The following is a 17,275-nucleotide window of genomic DNA, read 5'->3' as shown; positions in this document are numbered from 1 at the left end:
CTCACGAAATTGTTGCACTGGTTTAATTTCTGGTCCTTGACTTGTGGGCGATGATCCAAATAATCAAATGTACAAAATAGTAGGAAAATGATTGGAATGCTTCAGAATAATTACTAGTGAACGCATTGCTATATAACCAGCTCTTGTTTCTCATCTAGTTTTCGTGTTTCATTGTCCACAATCTCCATAATGGCATTCTCAGGCTCCATCAATTTATGGGTTCTTGCTCTTGCTGTGGTTTACATCTCCATTCATGGCTGCATCTTAGGTATAAAAAGAACTAGAACATGGAGCTTAATTTTTGATGTTTCATTTATGATTATGGATTCTTTATGTTAATTATCAAAAATTAGCAGGGAAAGCAGATGGAGGTGAAAATGTGCCTCAAGTTGGCACTGTCGGTGATGATCCGGATCAGATTGTTGCCAAAGCCTTGCTATGTTTCAATAACAGATATGTAAGTAAGGCTAATTAGTCTGCATAACCAAAATTGTGACTGACTGATTATTCTTGTTTTGACAATTCTCAGATAAACAGCAGCTGTGAAGAATCCTGCAGATTGACTGCGTCCGGGAACATCAACGTGCCTTATGGGTCTACTGATCAATACTGCAATGGTCCATGCCTTACAGAGACATACCTAATACTCAACTGCATTGACGACATTTTAGCAAACTTTTCATTCTACAATAACGCGACGATACAAGACGTTCGAGACACGATCAAGGCAGGATGTGGTTATGGCCCTGAAAGAGGTATTATGCAAACTTGAAATCAGGCAAATTGGCTTGTGCTTGTGTTGCTAATCTGGCAATTGCTTAGTGCAGGTAATTTCAATGTGACCGAGCACATTCAAGCGGAAGAGGGCACTGCAGGCAAGGCTGCTGCTCCAGTGCTATCAGGGATTTGCTTGATGATTATAGGGCATGCTTTGTTGCTTTGATATGGGTTACTCATTTCAGTCATTTGATCAGGTGATCACATAAGTTGCTTTCTATAGGTGTAGTTTGCCAGCTTTGTCATAGTGTCTATACAAAGTTATTGTGAGATGACGTATATCTTTATTAAGCCAGTATGTAAGTGAGCTTGAATTGATGAGTCCATCAATATGTATACATATATGATATATCTTTTCAAGAGCAGTGGTCAACCTGAGCCTCTGGGTGGGTGCTCTCGATGAAATTTTAAAAAATGGTCTTCTTCTTAAAAAAAATTAATTAAATGTCATATGTTAATCAAATGAGTTTGGGTTACTATAACACTACAAATTTTTTAAAATTATGGGCTCTGGATGGTAACTTGCCCCTGGCAGTGGTTAGGCACTATGAAGTCTTTTCATAAGCATACAAGTAATTTTTATTCTCATTTATACTTATCCTTCTAAGAGGTTGTCATGGTGAAAGGCCCCCATTGTCCGCCAAATTCATACAAATCACTATTCCTCTCCCGGATAGCGGCTAAATGGAACTTCTCATCCATCAACCATACTCCTAGTTTTTTTTCTTCTTAAACCATTTTTGTGTCAAAATTTATCCTTCAACTATCCCAAAATATCATGTTCGTCCCATGGTTAGTTTCAAAGACAAATAAATCTAAAATGGCATCCTATTTGTTCGTAACTTGACTAGTCCTTTTCTTTTACGGACATGAATTCAAATAAAAGAAAATTTCCAATGGCCAATTCTCTTTGGTGCCTGTAATACTTAGAACCCTAAAATTCCATTGAAGGTGGTTGCCCATGATTCGATGATCCGACGAACCGACGTATTATCTAGTATTTAAGGTATGCATTAGGGGATTTGGGCGCTCTGTAATTTCTTTGAGTTTACAATTCATATGTAATAGTAGAGTAAAAGTCAGACAAATTTTTAAAATAGAAAAAACAAAAATGTAGTGTGATATAACACATTTCCCAAATCATTAGATTCAAATTGTAAACTCTTACAATTTTAAATGAATTGCGGAACCCTCAGATCCCTGTCCGCAGCATCTATATAGAGATTTTACAGAACAAGCGGGATCAGGTTGTCTTGAACGGTGCCAGCCTGAGATGGAGATCAACATCTTCGCCATCATCTACCTCCACACTATTCTTTAAATGTGTCCTTATGGGTCCCATCCTTACCGGCCCTGAGTAAGAAAGCTGACGTGGCAGTCCAAGACCATCTTTGTCATTCGCTGGACCTTTTACAGACCCACTCGAGGAAATGAACGGCCATGATCTAACCGAATGCCCAGCTACAACGGTGCCGGTTGTTGCATACCGTTGATGATGATGATGATCAGAGAGATTAAAATGGGCGCGCTGACGTTCTTTCCTGTGTGCGTTTTGATGGCCACCCAAGGCCTGAGAATTTGCAAATCCTCTGTGACAGTATTGGCACTCAAATCTCTTGATGTACACGTCATCACGAGGAGCAGCTGTCGTCGGGGCTCCTACACAGCCAGTCACTGGAAAACCAAAGAGCTTCAATGCAGAAGCAGATGGCGGATTCTCTTGATTATCATCAGGGGATGATATGTTGGCATTTGATGAACGGCTCATGCTCAATCTCAATTTATGGATGTGAGAGCCTGACTTTCTGTTGATCATATTACTAGTCGATTTTTGAAGATATATATACACATAGGTGCATGACTCACGTAACATCCAACTCATGAGCTGAAAGCATGTATATCCAAGGCTACAGTAAAGTCACTGATGCTGCAGTGGCCATCATAGATGTCTAAATTCAAAAAATTGTATGGGCCATATATTGGGAAACATACTCGTCTGTGACTAAAATGACAGGGAAACTATCATCACAGACGTCCAGTCCATTTATCAGATTCAAAAAAAAAAATAAAAAAAATTGTATGTTGCCTCATAATTTATGTTAAACAGACTCGACGTCTATGATTAAAATTGTAGAAAAATTACAGTGACTTATACTATAGATGGAAAATGAGTGTCGGCGAGTGGATAGTAGTACACAGAGACGATGACACAATGCATGCATGTCCCCCACAAATACAAAGCGCGGCATTGACTTCACAAACTCATGATCAGGCTAGCTCGTTTATATGTCTTGAATGAGAAACCACTGAAAGTGTCCAAATTAAAAAGTAGCCTTGCTAGATCATCCATATCTCTTTAATTATATATAAGATACCTTTCTCTCCAAGCCTTTCATGATTACTAGATTTCCCATCAAACTGTGTTTTATCATGCGAATGATATGTAGGGGGGCTGGGCTAGCTGGGCTTCCTAGTACTTAATCAATTGCCAAATGGCTCTAGCTAGGTACAATCGACCACTTTGGTCTGTGGAGCTAAAAAGCTTTTATGTCATATGCTATGTTGGTGTTGTAACCAATATGATGGTGATATTTCATAAATTGTTGATATCACTTCGTGTGTTGTTGGAAATGATTTCAAATTTGAATTATAAATTAACTATTTTCAATTTAGACCACTCATAATTTTCACATAACAACCCATGAATTTGTCATAATTTTATTGGTCATGATACATTACGTGAGCAGCATATGACATGGCGTATTAGAATTAGTGAATATTTTCCCAAGACGAGCATGGGATATATGAATCATCAGTTATTATATATGTCGATATATCTCAAACATATGTTCTAGGGTTAAGGTGGATGATATATTTATAATCAATCCAATTATCCAATTGTATGTGCGGCCACCGCCTATTGGTGTTGGAGTTACACATGATAATTGAACTTTGAAGTACGCATATAGACCCACTAGGCCTTGGAACTATTGAACGGTTTTTTCATTGTTAACGGGTTGTTGGTTAAAATGGTCATCTTGGACGCGGTAATCTTAGCGTAAGTAGGAGATCTTGAATTTATGTCTCATGGAGGTTTTTATTATTGTAATTTGTGAGATGAGTCATTGTTCTGCTTAGCGTGTGCGAATATCACCCTTAGTTATCTTCCCACAATGACCCTCAATCTAGGTCTCAACTGGTCTATTGGGGTTGCAGGGTGTTTCATGTTACCTAGTATTTTCCAGTCAATTGTTTGATAACCAGGTGAATGGCTTCAACGTAAAAAAAAAGGTGATGCATATATACATACATGCATGCATGGTGTATGTAGACTAGAAATGTTTCTTCATAAAAGAGGATGTCAAGTAAGCAATTCAAGGCCATTCATTTTGAAGGCCGCGTTCGTGTCATGTTACTCTTTGAGTGTTCATGTTCTATCAATAGTACTTTATCTTGTCCGATTATCCGATGACACATGCATGCATGTTATGGGCCTAGCTATGGCTAATTAATAGAGACCTTTTATAGATGTGATTCACTTTATTCAAATAAAGTTTTGGCAGTTCGCCACGCCTCTGACTTAACTAAGCTACTGTCGATGAGTCACTAACTCATTTTTAACAGGCACGCGATCAGAGCCCCCCCGAGTAAACGATGCATTATTGATTCATAATCGTTGGAATGCAATTCATATTGGGGTAAGGCTTCTCCTCTTACATATATTTTGGGCTATTAGAAATTAGAACAAAACCCTAAAACAAGGCCCGACTACGTTTTGGATTCACATCTAAAGTAGAGTCCATCTAATACTAAACTTTATGAGACAAAAATGGGCCTCTAGGCCCAACACACTTCCAGAACTCATATCCATCAGGCCCACTACTGTAGAAACTGAACTCGTTTTTCAGACTACCTGGGCTTCGTCTAACATGCGCGACCGGGGATAAGACAACCGGGGACGCACACGCGATTTTTGTACAAAGCAGTTGATTCGCTGCGGCGCCGGCGCAAAATGGCAAGGAGCCCTAAATATCCAGCGGGCCCCATAATACAAATTCAACGCCCCCGATGTTTGATCCTACGGCCACCAACGATTCTATGCGCTTGATAACCCCGTTCGCCTCTGCGGCGCATGATAGCCGCTCGTTTTCGTGAATAGTAATAGTTCCCCACAGGATGCGCTTTGCTCCCCCCTCTCTGAATCTTCCCCGCCAGTTTGACATCGTCTGTAACTTTGCGTGAGATACCCAGTTCTTTATTTAGATGAACGTTTCAGGTCCTGAGATCAGTACCCCGGTAAGCATATAATCATGTCATTACTATTTTTTTATATGGAATCTCGTCATAAGAAATGATCGATTTTTCAAAAAAAAAATTATGCCTTTTATTTGAATTGGTGTGATTCATTTGATTTTGCTGCAAAAGCTTGCATATGTTGATGGATTTTCTGAGAGTTATTGAAGACTATTGAAGATTATGATGTGACAGTGTTTATTGCTGTTTATTAGTATTGGGGAATCTGATAGGCTATATCAGTATCTAACTGTAGACCTGATGCCCTTTGTTGAAATTCATTTCCTAATAATTGGAATTTCCAAGATAAGGGCAGTGTAATACCAAAAGATTAAGTTGAAGGAACCCGGCGACTTTAATAACTGACAATTAATTGCTTTACATTTTGTTAATGCCTACAAAGACGAAGTGGCGTATGTAGCGATTCTTTATCAGTGTAGACAATTTTATGTTTATGTTTCTCATTGGGGATGAATCCAGTTATTGATTGTTGCTTGTTTATCTGCAGTGCTTCTGATTTGTTGTGGAAAGAATGTCAGAGGGAACAAGTATGGTGATGGAGTCTTCTTAAAATGGCACTGAGTTATTAATTGTCGTCTTTGACATGCCAAAAGATGCATAATGTGCTTTAATTGTTCTTATTCTTGCTTTAGTGTCGCTGAGATATTAATTGTTCTTATTCTTGCTTTAGTGTCGCGGGGTTGGCTTTAAGGAGGTGATCCTCTTAAAAAAGCTAAATGTCAGTATAGTTGATCTCACCTTCTGAATATGACCTTTCTGTACAACTTAGCCTCTAGTAAGCCTTGGCTAAACTGCTGGTTGGGTTAGCTGCATATAACCTATATAATTTGTATCTTTTTGTATGTCTCACTGTAAATTATACATCTCTAGATGTCTTTCTTTCTTCCATTTAAAATGGTTTTTGGGATGTTTAAGTAAGATATTATAGATCTTGTTTACATGGATGAATCCATAATGTATTGGCTAAAGATTTAAGTTTGATATGATATTCAAACATGTTTTCAAAACTTCTGTGTTCCTACCTCACATAAACTCTCTGGTACTTGTCTCTATACCAGAGATGTTTGACCTTCTCTAGGCAGGCCAGCTATCCCAAATTCCCACAGCATCAATGTCATTTGAATATTTGATTTTGTAATGATAAATATTGATTATGATGAATGCTGTACACATGGTTGGACATTTATATTTTTTCTACATTTATTACCTCTTCTTAAACATGTCACTACAATCAATCTCTCTCTCTCTCTAGTTTCTTTAGATACACTACTAAATTCAGGGATTTTTGTACAATAAATGGCGCAAGATCTGTACCTTAGTCCGATGGATTATCAGCCAATGAAACTTTACTTAGCCTGCTGGGCAATGATCTGGCACCAGTATTTGCGACTTTTCTGCCTTTAGCCCTCCGGTGGTGTGGCCCATAAAGTGCTCTCTGCGCCAGAGCTTTCCCCGGACTATTGTTGGTTATGCCTTTCCTATTAGGTTCTTTTTCTGCAGGAATTTCTTGATTGCTGCTGGTGGAGGTCTCTAGATTCCCAGTTTTTGCCTGCTCAGAAGCCATGTTTCCTAGATATTGAACTGCAACGCTGAAAGATCGATGGGAGTGAAGTTGCTATGGAGAATTTGTGAGACAGGTATGGTTATATATGTGTCTATCTTTTTGTATGTGTTGGTGTGATTTTCTAAGAGATTGTTGCCCTGGAATGTCCTAAACTATGAGAAGCTACCAACAGAATATGTTGGAAACAAGTGTTGAGAGCAATAAGCCATATTTGTGGGGTGCCGAAAGAATCTAACTGTAGATTTCTTGCTCATGGAATAAGTTTTTGTTGTCTTGTGTTTGAAGAAACCTAAGATGCACCGTTGCAGTCACCTTTCTGTCATTTTCTGGTTCAGGGATTTCTAGAAGATTATATTTAACTCATGGGTGTCTCTTGGTTATGCATTTACAGTCTATTGGTAAAAAAGCAATCGTTGTATTACATGAAAAAAATCAGAGGAGTATCTGTAAAAAGAGGATGCATTAGGTTTAATCTCTTCCGTTTGTACTGCAGCGGAAATAAGAGAAAGTGAAACACGCAAGAAGTGCAGGAAGGGCAAGTTGAATCAGATTACCACCATCTTTAATTAGTTATTTCTGGTGGAATGTCTTTCAGGTGATGGAATACTTCAGGGGCAAATGAGAGAAGAAAGGAAGATGACATGAGGTGGTTTGAGTTGATATGACATAGATTTCGATACTATATGCTCTCATTATGTATAGTTGCACAACTGACACTGAGTGGTTAACACATATGCATGCATTTCCACTTAGTTCCAGTATTTTCTGGAAAATATGAGGAATCCTCTTTTTACCTTGCAGTGTTTTGCAAATTTATGGACTTCAAAATGGCAGAGAACGACATTTAAACAAAGCTTTGGTGAAAAGATGTTAATTTCGTATGAATTAAAGAAGTTCTGAGTTAGATTCTCCGTAGGCAGTAGGAACAATACCTTTGTGGCGCAGCGTTGGATTTTGGCCAAACTCACTAAAAAAAGGTATTAATTTGACTTGCTTTAGGTGCTTACACATCTTACTCAACCTTCCCACTAGTGCTATTTTGAATTTTTTTCCTCCTAAGAAAGAGATCATCTAAACATCACTTTAATGCATACCCACCCACAATATTCTTTTATGCGTACATCACGTCTTTACTCTTTGGTTCTTTATCCACTATAAGACTTATTTGATTTTCCACTCCCAATTCCCAAAACATATGCAATTCTGACCTTGCAATGTCAGACATTTGAAAGGTGGCTCACAAAACATTATGAGGCCAAAAAGTATCTTGTTGTCTTGTCTTTTAAGAGGTGGGCATCACCTTCCATTCTCATTCTATAAAGGGTCTTGATTTCTTCCTTATTATGATGATTTGGTCCATACAAGAAAATATACATTCTTTTGGAGATTCCAAGTGATGTCATTTTTATATCATGTGCTTTGTTAATTTGATTATATATTATACTAAGATTAATTTAGATTGCAATAATTAATTAGAAGAAATTTACTTGGTGAGGCAATCATAATAGCTTTAAAGCAAAAAATAGATAAAGAAATCTTTCTCATGTGAATACTTAAGATTGAAGCCCAGAACCAAGGAATATTTAGTCTTTAAGCAACCTTTTCTGCAAGCAATTCTACAATTCCTCCTCTTCTGCCTTTTTTTACATCAAATGGAGAACATACAGGGATTTAGAACCTGCATTTCTCTTCATCTTCTTGAGCCTCATGAATCTCAAATTCTGCTTTTACACACCCAAAGAAATGCCTAAAACAAGAGCTGTTTCGCATGCTGATCTTGCACCAAGTCCTCAAGGAGCAGACTTGGGCAGCAAAACTGGTGCATTCCTTACAATCTTAACGATTCTCTGTGGCCTCTGTTGCTTCATTCTCTGTATTATCGCGGAATCCACTCGGTCACAGGTACATACACATTGACCCAATCATCAAAACCAATTAAATTTTGATATATATGATGTAAAAATGTTCTCTTAAAGATTCTGGTTTTGTGATTGTTGCAGATGGGATGGGTGAACACTGGTGATGGGAACACCCAAGAGTGCGTGTATAGTGGGAGTGGGAAGACACCATTGTTGTGTTCTGCAAGTGCATTTGTTGGACTGGCAGGTGCAATGGTTGTAGAGCATGTGTACATGTTGATTGCAGTCACTAAATCTCCTCCTCCAGCTCTTGTTACCTGGGACCCTAACCCAGCCCCTGCTGCTAAGTCTCTCACATGGCAAGCAGCTTTTTTCTTTGTCACAACTTGGTAAGTAAATACTGTCAAACACTCTTCATTTTTTTAACTGATAACGATATCACTGGGTTTGCCTCTTTTGGATAGCCTCGTTGAGCCTAAACTCGGGCCGATAGATAAGTTGGGCCGATGCCTTGCGCGAAACCGTACGGAGATAGACATCGAATCACAAAACCCCGCAGGCATATGGCTTTCGCCTAAGCCGATAAATATTGTCAAACACCATTTCTCCTAAAAGCTCAGTTGGATATTATTCAATCATCTATCATAATTTTTGTTGAAGTTACAGTTTGGTTGCCCTTTTGATTAGTTTTAATGTCAAGTTATGAGATAATGTAATCTGGCTGTATGTAAACATGACCTTAATCTATGCACACTCAACAAAAACAATCTCTGTTGTTTCTTGTAGGATATGTTTTGCTGTTGGGGAGATCCTATTGTTGATTGGGATAAGTGTGGAGTCTGGACATCTAACGAACTGGTCTAGGCCAAGACTAAGTTGCCTAATTATCAGAGAAGGTTTGTTCTCTGCTGCTGGAGTCTTTACTTTGCTCACAGTCTTCCTTGCGGCTGGGTTATACTTGACGGCATTACATGCACAAAAACTCTCCAAGGAGCACGAAATCGGCCGACGAGAGATGATTGAGGCCTCCACACTCTACGCATCTCCCCCGCAGTCACCAGCACGTAGTTTGCAGACCATTGCACGGGAAAATCCTGTCACCAGAGAAACCCAAAATGATCAGCCACAGCTTGATTACCCAGTGTTTGTCAAACATTCCAATTTGGTGTGAAGAAAGGATATAGCTTTTTTTGAACTTACAAGCAAGAGATTAAAAAAAAAATAATAAAAAAAACATGTACATACTACAGTCAAAAAATTAATTGTAATTCATTCATTTTTGTACATAAAACATAGTGGAGTTCTTATGGTGGGTATAAATTTTCTTCCTTTCTTTTTTTGTCAATGGAGACGTTTGAGAAATTTCAACGTCTCAAAATATATTTTTTTAGTGCCATTAATGATTAATAAGATACGCTTTGATTTGCGTTTAAGCACGACCTAATTCAAACTTATGAAAATTTTATTAGATATCCAATATAGTTGTTATATTCTATGAAATGATTATACATGAATATGTATACATATGTATTAATTACAATTAGGCTGTGATTTATGCATGTTTAATTGCCCATTAGTAGATTTGCTTTTCTTTAACTCTCTTGTTTTAGAAGTACTTAATTTTACGGGATTGCCTTGCCTGGGTGATAGGTATCCGATGGGTCATGGGTGTATTAAACCTTTGATCTCCTTGTATGTCGTGTCGTGATCGAAGGGTTATCACAGTTTGCCTTGAAGGATTAGAAAACATTCTAAAATTTGGAGAGAATGCGAAGATCTGCAAACCTACAGAGTCGTGGTAAAGAGTCACGTGAGAAGGCAATTAAGATTCTTAAGACATATTGGTTGAAAGAAGATGATAAGACATTACCTTCTGGAGAAAAATCATCCTAGCAAGGCTTCCAATTTGGTGGGGAATGATCAGACGGATTCAATTTCATGGGAAGGTAATGGCACTTCTAGCGATAAAATAATATTGTAATTCATGAAAAACAATATAATGATTATCTTGTATCAATCAATATATATATATATATGTATGTAACTCTCGCACGAATGTTTTAAAATGAAGAATGCCTTCTTTTAGAACTACAGCAACTAAAAATACATACAATAGTGGAACAGTTAGAATTGTAGGTAACAAAAGGTTTAACAAAGCAACAATAAAATAAAATGAGAAATCAAATTTGGGCAACAAAAGTGGTACAATAAAGGATTCATTGCATACTAAATGGGGGGTTAAGTTCAAATTTGTTTGTCAATGAAAGGAACCCGAGTTTGCAATAAGGTCATTGAGAGAATTTTTTCAATTGGGTCACGAAATATTCTAAATTTATGCAAGTTTAAGGGACATCAAATTTTAGACATAAAAAAAAGAGTTAATTAATTGCTTTTTATATTATTGAGTCAATATTACTTTTAAAAACTTAAAAAGAATATGGTATGTGAAGCTAGAAATTGCATATTGTTTAAATCCATCAATGATGGGTATTAACTGATTTTGATTTAATTTTCATTTATTCAAGGGTGATTCTATGTTTTGACCACGAGGTTGGATGGGCCTATGTTGACACCCAAACCCAACAGGTGTACAGAACTAAGTTCTGACAAAGCCAGCCCAGTATAAAAAGAGGGGCCTTATATGGGCACATAGGAGTTAAGAAGAGGCTTATGGGCTTACCTAGGCCCATGTAAGACAGAGTTCGACACCAAAAAAGTCTAATTGCTAATACATGAAATATCAAATTGACACGTTTGTTCTTTTTGTTCATTGATTTCCAAAATACTTCAAACAAATTGGAGACTCGAATTGGTTGGTCATGCCTTTTCTTATGACATCAAAGAGGAACTTTCATTTTTTTTTACACATAATGATCACGTGTAAAATCGAATCGACTTCCCAATTGTTCGGAAATAGGCTGCTCGATTTTGTAGACGTTTTGGATGATCAAACTCTGGGTCAACAGGTGATTGCTTTGTATTTTTGTTGTAAAAAAAGTGAGCTATGAAGTCCTCGAGCTGTACCTTAGGAGAATGCTTAGTCGCTCAAGTTAGTTCGGTAAGAAATAAGGTTGGAAGACGCTTGGTCGCTCAAGTTAGTTCAGTAAGAAATAAGGTTGCATTCAACCAGCTTTTATACAGACGACTTCTCCTCCACCTATTTCATTGAGGAGTCTCGTCGAGGTATGCATTTTCTATTTTTCAATTATTTCTACTTAGGTTTTACTGATCGATCTTATTATGACTTTTTTCTTGAATTTCTGCATATAGCTGAGATGGACTAGTACCTCCTCGGCCGGCGAAGAAGAAACCGGTTAGCTTCTTTTTCTTTTTTAATTATGAATATCATAAGAAAGTTCATTTTAGTCCTATTACTTTTAATCATTATGTGTGTGCTTGGTTAGCTTTCTTCTTTGTATGAGATCCAAGTGTTCACCAGACCAGAAGGGTATCGATCGATGGTGAGAGATCGAAAAGAGAAGGTAATGGAGCCATTCTAAGATTTCAAGCAATGCCAGCCTCCAGGTGCAAAGTCCTTGACCCTGCCAAGCAAAAGCCAAGACTACTACTCTATAAATGCCAAGCAATTTGATGGTTTCTTTGATCACTGCCGCAAGCTTCAATTTTCAAGTACATCGTACCTGACACCTAGAACTGTTTGCTCTTGTTTCATATTTCATCTTATTTATGTAGCAAAGATTGCAAGTTTGCAACACTGCAGATGATTAATGTTCTCTGAAGCCAACTAGCTAGTTGCGGAGTATGTGTTTGCTTATCTGGGTTGATGGGGCAGTAACACAAGAGAAGCCATCTTTGGTGCTCTGCAAGTCATGTAGCTGTTGACCATGGAGATTTGAAGCCACCAAAACCTACACAACTAGATCCTTTTTGTGATGGGGATCCTAGTTGAAGGGTTTTGAGGTATGACCTTTAGAAAGAGCAAAGGTCACAGTTTATTGATTTTTGCAACTTTTTGTTCAGATTATTTTGTGTTTCTTGTGCATTAACTACACATGGGTTCTTTTTTTGTTCTTTAGTTGTGATATTTCTGTAAAGATCATCGGAAACGTACGTTTGTCTTTTCCTGCTGGCTTGGCTTGTACTCAAATTTCTCGATAGCTGGAGAGTCGAGAAGGGCCCAGAGATCGACAGCCTGCGGAGTGCATATCTTGGGTGGACCAGAGGATCGAGTAATCACCGTCTCTTATCTTAATGCCCATGGTAGAATTACTGGGCCTTATTACTAAACCTTGAACTCAAAATGTCGCATCGATCTATTAACATAACCCAATCAAATAGTATATAAGTCACGTTGTAAAGATCTTGCATCTCTCTCTCAACGACACGTTTTCTGACCTAAGAACAAATTCGCATGGGCTCGTAACCCATGAATGACAATATCCTTAGTGTGTTTGGGATTGGATTTCCAACCCTTCTTTAAATTAACCTTAACATGAAAATTTGGCCGATGGTCTGAACTCCATAGAGTTCATGAGACCAAGTGGCCCTTGCTAGTTGGCAATTAATTGTGGTCTTATGAGCTTTCATTTTCCTTCTCTTATACAGAATATGAATCTGCTTTTTCTTTTGTCTCTTTTAACTCTAATTTTTATTTCTCCAGAGATCAGATATATATCATTTGAATTTTGAACTCGGGCTGTGCACCGCATATCTGATAGAGAGAGGGACTGGACATAAGCTCCTCGTCTTACAAAATGAATGTTAACATGGTCGTCTTTTAGAACATGTCTCTTTGTGATTTTGTCTGAATTATTTGCCTCGTCTTATAGGAGTGGCCTCTGTGTTGGCTACTTGGATAATCCAATGCCACTCGTTTCTATGTCTAGCTTGAGACCCATTTGGAAATCAGAGAGCCCAGCTTTTCTTTTCTGTATAAGGGAACCATATTCTCTACAAATGCAGCGCACATTTTATACCAAGTAATTAGATATTTCCCATAACACATAATTCCTTATCATGATTGTAGTGGCAAAAAATCGTCCAGGCTTCTAGGCGGAGCACACCTTGATCCGATTTGGTTAATCACAACATTGGGCCTATTGTCTGCATATTGAAACATAGCCCATTGACTAGGCCCATGACCTAATGCAGACATGTCAACTCAAAATCTTCACTATCATCAATATATATGTATAAATTACCCTCTGCCCAAAACAATGAATCTCTGACAACCACAACTTTATCCATCAAGTCATGTCAAGTATCGTACACTCGACCATATCCTTTCTACTAGAGAATACACATAATCTCCCTCAACACTCGACAAGTCCTTAAGGCGACGACCGTCCGACTGATCGCCTTATACAAGACAGTCCCTTGGAATCATCATTGGGACACGTCTTCCTCGAGTCAGTATTGTCTCTAACACAACTGTCATTTCAGGTACATCATGAAATCTTATTTCCAACTCTGCACTTGAAATCTGACACAAGTATTGTCACCATGTTTTCAACCGGAATTTCCTGTTGAGGAACACGTTATCCATTCCGACAAACTATATTGATGGAAAAAGGGGAGATCCATGTCACCTTCCTTACACAAAAGTACTATAAAGAGCCTTCTCTATGGATGGTGGAGTGGACCTGAAAAAAAAGGAAGGAAAGACGTACTCCAAAATTAGTTACCCTTTTGAATATCGTTTACCTTACTAAGATTTCATGAAATCCATCTAATTTCATTGTCAGAACCCTTCCGATCGACACTCCCGACAATCTTAAAATCCTCTTACTTTCCTCCCTTGAATTAATTTTACAAAAATGTTGGTTGCCCATCAACAAATTATTTATTGTTTAATTCTCCCCCTATAATGATGGACTCTACTTGTTAGAGTCCATTTCTATTATAGTATTATTACTATATTTACACGTGTTACATGGGATGATCATATATACATGTATGCTTTAGTTACATTATCTAATTTGTAGCTTGGTAAAACATATCTACATACACGAACCATATCTCCCTCTTAACAATATGAAGAATGTGAAATCCCTTTTCCTTTTATAGCATCATTTATCGTACAATGACCATATTCATATTGGTTTGTTACACTTTGAATATGGCCAATGAGGTTGACTAAATTAAGATATGAAAATTTATTCCAAACCCTTTTGGAGCCACTTATCATATGATGTTCATATTCTTCCACATTGAAGAAAGTTGATAGTAACAGTTTGACAATTTACTATTTGTGTCAAAGTGTAAAGACAACATAAAGATAGGGTGGTGGCATGTCGTACTTGTAGTGTACCTTTGGGTTGACCAAAAATCAAACGGTAAGAGATCCAACATGTCATCAATACCTAATCATCAAGCCTTCATTTTCCATCACTCCATCTCATTATTATTCCACAAAGATAAACTAAACAATTTTGGAATATTCAATTGGGTGCCAAAATACCAAATTCAATGGCGCCCTTTTTGTTTATTTTCACAGGTGCCAATTAATTATTTTGCTTTCCCTTTTTTTTTTAGGGTTTTGGCGGGTGTGTTTTGATTCCTTTTCATGGTTTAGATACCAAAAATCCCCATTTGCGAGCCAAAATCCAAATTTTGGAAAGAAAGGGTGTTTTAGTCATTTTGTTTCAAGGGCTAGGGTTTCGCGTTTCATATATAAAATGCCGATATTTAGATCTGCTGCAGCAGTGTGTGCGGTCTCTGTTCTTGTGTTTGTGTCGGTCTTGATTCCTTGTTTTTTCTCTCTATCTTCCTCATCACTCGCAGCGTTCTCTCTCTAGATCATAAGCCAAATTTCGATTTCGCTACTCGTCTTTCATTTCTACCATCATTTGATCTTGCTCTGTCTCTGTCTATCTCTCTCACGACCTTTCTTTCTCTCTTGGTGTATCGTGCGTCGTCAATCATTTCCATAATCGATATTTCGTACACTAACTGTACTGAAAATCTGTGATTCGCCGTCCCCTTCTCCAAGTCTTTCCTAACTCTAGTCTATTTTCTTCATCTACGAATCCGATCTCATTAGGATTTTTAGCTCCAAATCGTGATCACCCTTTTGAGGTATCGAGCTATAGTCATCTGGGTTTCTCTTAGATCATCAAAATAGCTAGTGAAAATGGTGGATCCAAGTGAAATAGTGAGTGATCTTGCCCTCTGTTTCTTCTATAAGTGAAGCTTCGATTTCGATCCAAACCTTTTACTGATCGGCTCTTTTTTCTGTTCTCTTGCAGGGATCAGAGTCTGAGGGCACAAATAGGAAATACCCAGATGGAGAATCATCAATAGAGAGCCCAAACGACCACGGAAAGAAGACATGCGCAGACTGTGGCACCACCAAGACTCCTCTTTGGAGAGGCGGTCCAGCCGGGCCCAAGGTAACTTGTGATCATGATCTGACAATAACCCAGATCAGAGTTCTTTCCTATTCTTTGATCTGATCATGTTTTGGGTTTTTGATTTTGCAGTCACTGTGTAATGCTTGTGGGATCAGGAGCAGAAAGAAGAGGAGAGCTATATTGGGTCCTAACAAAACAGAGGAAAAGAAAGCAAGAAAAGGCAATAACAATAAGCTTGGTGATGGATTGAAGCAGAGATTGTGGGCCTTGGGTAGGGATGTGATGATGCAGAGATCAACGGTGGAGAAGCAACGGAGGAAGCTAGGAGAGGAAGAACAGGCTGCTGTGCTATTGATGGCATTGTCTTATGGTTCTGTTTATGCCTAGGTGTTTGTCTCTTTTTTTGGGGAAATAATGAAATATCAAGAATTCAAAATGAATTCAAAAATATGTTCTTACCCAATTTGTAATTTTGGGTTGATGTGGTCTGCAATTTTTTGAACGTTTGTTAGGTTTATAATTTTCTAGTATTATTACTAACTTGTATGGTGGGGTTTTGGAGGGGAAGGGGTTGGAGGAGAAAGTGTAAGAAAGTGAAGATTTCATTCTATTTTTCCTAACATAGTGTAATTTATGTTTGTTGTCACTTTAGCCTTTATTCTATTTGCGCTACTGTATAGTATTCTTGGTGGTGGTGGGTGCTAAAGTATTTATATAATGCAATGTAATTAATCGAAAAATCAAAGGCGTACCTTTTTTATAAGAAAAAAACCGTCAAATCAAGAGCATTGTGTGTGTGTTTAATGTCTTTTGAAATTGCTTGGATTTTTAAAAAAAATTAGATAATATCTTCGAAGTGCAGGTGCAGGAATGTGAATCTTTGAATTTCCCGGGAACATATAATCCAATTCGAATCTAAACGCAAGACTTTTTAGGTAATTTACATTAAAATTCATCGCATAGCTACAAAGATATTGTAATTAGTGGAAATCGAATTTATGACTTGAATGTATACAATTTAACCCATAAATATTCAACACTCTGCTATCAACCTGTTTTACTTTAACACATTTATATCATTACCTAAAACTTGCCCGCCTTAATTCCTTTAGTCATTTTGTCTGAAAAAGTAACAAATAGGGACAAACTTTGGAAGTTCAACCATAGGGAGGTAAATCCAATCCAACCATAGCAAAGGCGATCTTTGATATTACCAAGAGGTGATTTAATTGACAATGAATTAAGTTAGATGTATGAATGTTCAAAGTTTGATTCTAATAAAAAAACATATTTCTCAACTGTAGTTGTATAGGTCACTGGTAGAGGCAGCCCTAGAATTGTGTAGAAGTGTCAACATTTTAGGGCTCCCTCCCTAATCCCTGAAACTCTGACTTGACACCATAAACCACAGACACATGAATCCAAACAACGCCTACCACTTGTACACG

General features: G+C 37.8%; 4 protein-coding genes across 10 annotated transcripts; 3 read left to right on the top strand and 1 right to left on the bottom strand.

Annotated features, from left to right (window-relative positions):
- LOC120014056 lies at window positions 1-1,202 on the top strand. Of its 2 annotated transcripts, none has more exons than XM_038865983.1 (4): window positions 1-268; window positions 357-457; window positions 530-755; window positions 828-1,202. In XM_038865983.1, the coding sequence occupies exons 1-4, from the start codon at window positions 190-192 to the stop codon at window positions 941-943; spliced, it is 522 nt and encodes a 173-aa protein (XP_038721911.1). In that variant the 5' UTR covers window positions 1-189; the 3' UTR covers window positions 944-1,202. The 2 variants fall into 2 exon arrangements, with proteins under 2 accessions (XP_038721911.1, XP_038721912.1); XM_038865984.1 differs by having other exon boundaries at window positions 823-963.
- Window positions 1,203-1,891: 689 nt separating this feature from the next.
- Window positions 1,892-2,582, bottom strand: LOC120014052 (zinc finger protein 7-like). The gene has a single exon (XM_038865976.1). It carries the CDS (start codon window positions 2,543-2,545, stop codon window positions 2,021-2,023), a length of 525 nt encoding a protein of 174 aa, XP_038721904.1. The 5' UTR covers window positions 2,546-2,582; the 3' UTR covers window positions 1,892-2,020.
- Window positions 2,583-4,792: 2,210 nt separating this feature from the next.
- Window positions 4,793-9,876, top strand: LOC120015039. Of its 6 annotated transcripts, XM_038867234.1 has the most exons (6): window positions 4,794-5,073; window positions 5,579-6,728; window positions 7,251-7,301; window positions 7,457-8,557; window positions 8,656-8,903; window positions 9,301-9,876. In XM_038867234.1, the coding sequence occupies exons 4-6, from the start codon at window positions 8,363-8,365 to the stop codon at window positions 9,683-9,685; spliced, it is 828 nt and encodes a 275-aa protein (XP_038723162.1). In that variant the 5' UTR covers window positions 4,794-5,073; window positions 5,579-6,728; window positions 7,251-7,301; window positions 7,457-8,362; the 3' UTR covers window positions 9,686-9,876. The 6 variants fall into 6 exon arrangements, with proteins under 6 accessions (XP_038723159.1, XP_038723162.1, XP_038723163.1 ...); XM_038867231.1 differs by lacking the exon at window positions 7,251-7,301 and having other exon boundaries at window positions 4,793-5,073; window positions 8,397-8,557; XM_038867235.1 differs by lacking the exon at window positions 7,251-7,301.
- Window positions 9,877-15,172: 5,296 nt separating this feature from the next.
- On the top strand, window positions 15,173-16,483 carry LOC120015271 (GATA transcription factor 15-like). Its single transcript, XM_038867619.1, has 3 exons — window positions 15,173-15,628; window positions 15,723-15,866; window positions 15,957-16,483. Exons 1-3 carry the CDS (start codon window positions 15,608-15,610, stop codon window positions 16,212-16,214), a joined length of 423 nt encoding a protein of 140 aa, XP_038723547.1. The 5' UTR covers window positions 15,173-15,607; the 3' UTR covers window positions 16,215-16,483.
- The last annotated feature ends 792 nt before the right edge of the window (window positions 16,484-17,275 follow it).

The sequence above is a fragment of the Tripterygium wilfordii genome, chromosome 14, assembly GCF_013401445.1.
Source record: "Tripterygium wilfordii isolate XIE 37 chromosome 14, ASM1340144v1, whole genome shotgun sequence".
Taxonomy (NCBI): Eukaryota; Viridiplantae; Streptophyta; class Magnoliopsida; order Celastrales; family Celastraceae; genus Tripterygium; species Tripterygium wilfordii.
The sequence above is the reverse complement of the archived record's forward strand: the minus strand, read 5'-3'. Positions and strand labels throughout refer to the sequence as shown.

What these genes read in the sequence shown, in the direction of transcription:
- LOC120015039 (XM_038867231.1), top strand. Translation starts at nt 6,692, where the DNA reads ATGGGAGTGAAGTTGCTATGGAGAATTTGTGAGACAG. An exon ending in ATGGAGAATTTGTGAGACAG is followed by an intron (nt 6,729 to 8,396) that starts GTATGGTTATAT and finishes ACACACCCAAAG; the next exon opens with AAATGCCTAAAACAAGAGCT. An exon ending in TTTTTCTTTGTCACAACTTG is followed by an intron (nt 8,904 to 9,300) that starts GTAAGTAAATAC and finishes TGTTTCTTGTAG; the next exon opens with GATATGTTTTGCTGTTGGGG.
- LOC120015271 (XM_038867619.1), top strand. Translation starts at nt 15,608, where the DNA reads ATGGTGGATCCAAGTGAAATA. An exon ending in TGGTGGATCCAAGTGAAATA is followed by an intron (nt 15,629 to 15,722) that starts GTGAGTGATCTT and finishes GTTCTCTTGCAG; the next exon opens with GGATCAGAGTCTGAGGGCAC. An exon ending in GCGGTCCAGCCGGGCCCAAG is followed by an intron (nt 15,867 to 15,956) that starts GTAACTTGTGAT and finishes TTGATTTTGCAG; the next exon opens with TCACTGTGTAATGCTTGTGG.
- LOC120014052 (XM_038865976.1), bottom strand. Translation starts at nt 2,545, where the DNA reads ATGAGCCGTTCATCAAATGCCAACATATCATCCCCTGATGATAATCAA.
- LOC120014056 (XM_038865983.1), top strand. Translation starts at nt 190, where the DNA reads ATGGCATTCTCAGGCTCCATCAATTTATGGGTTCTTGCTCTTGCTGTG. An exon ending in CATTCATGGCTGCATCTTAG is followed by an intron (nt 269 to 356) that starts GTATAAAAAGAA and finishes AAAAATTAGCAG; the next exon opens with GGAAAGCAGATGGAGGTGAA. An exon ending in TGGTTATGGCCCTGAAAGAG is followed by an intron (nt 756 to 827) that starts GTATTATGCAAA and finishes TGCTTAGTGCAG; the next exon opens with GTAATTTCAATGTGACCGAG.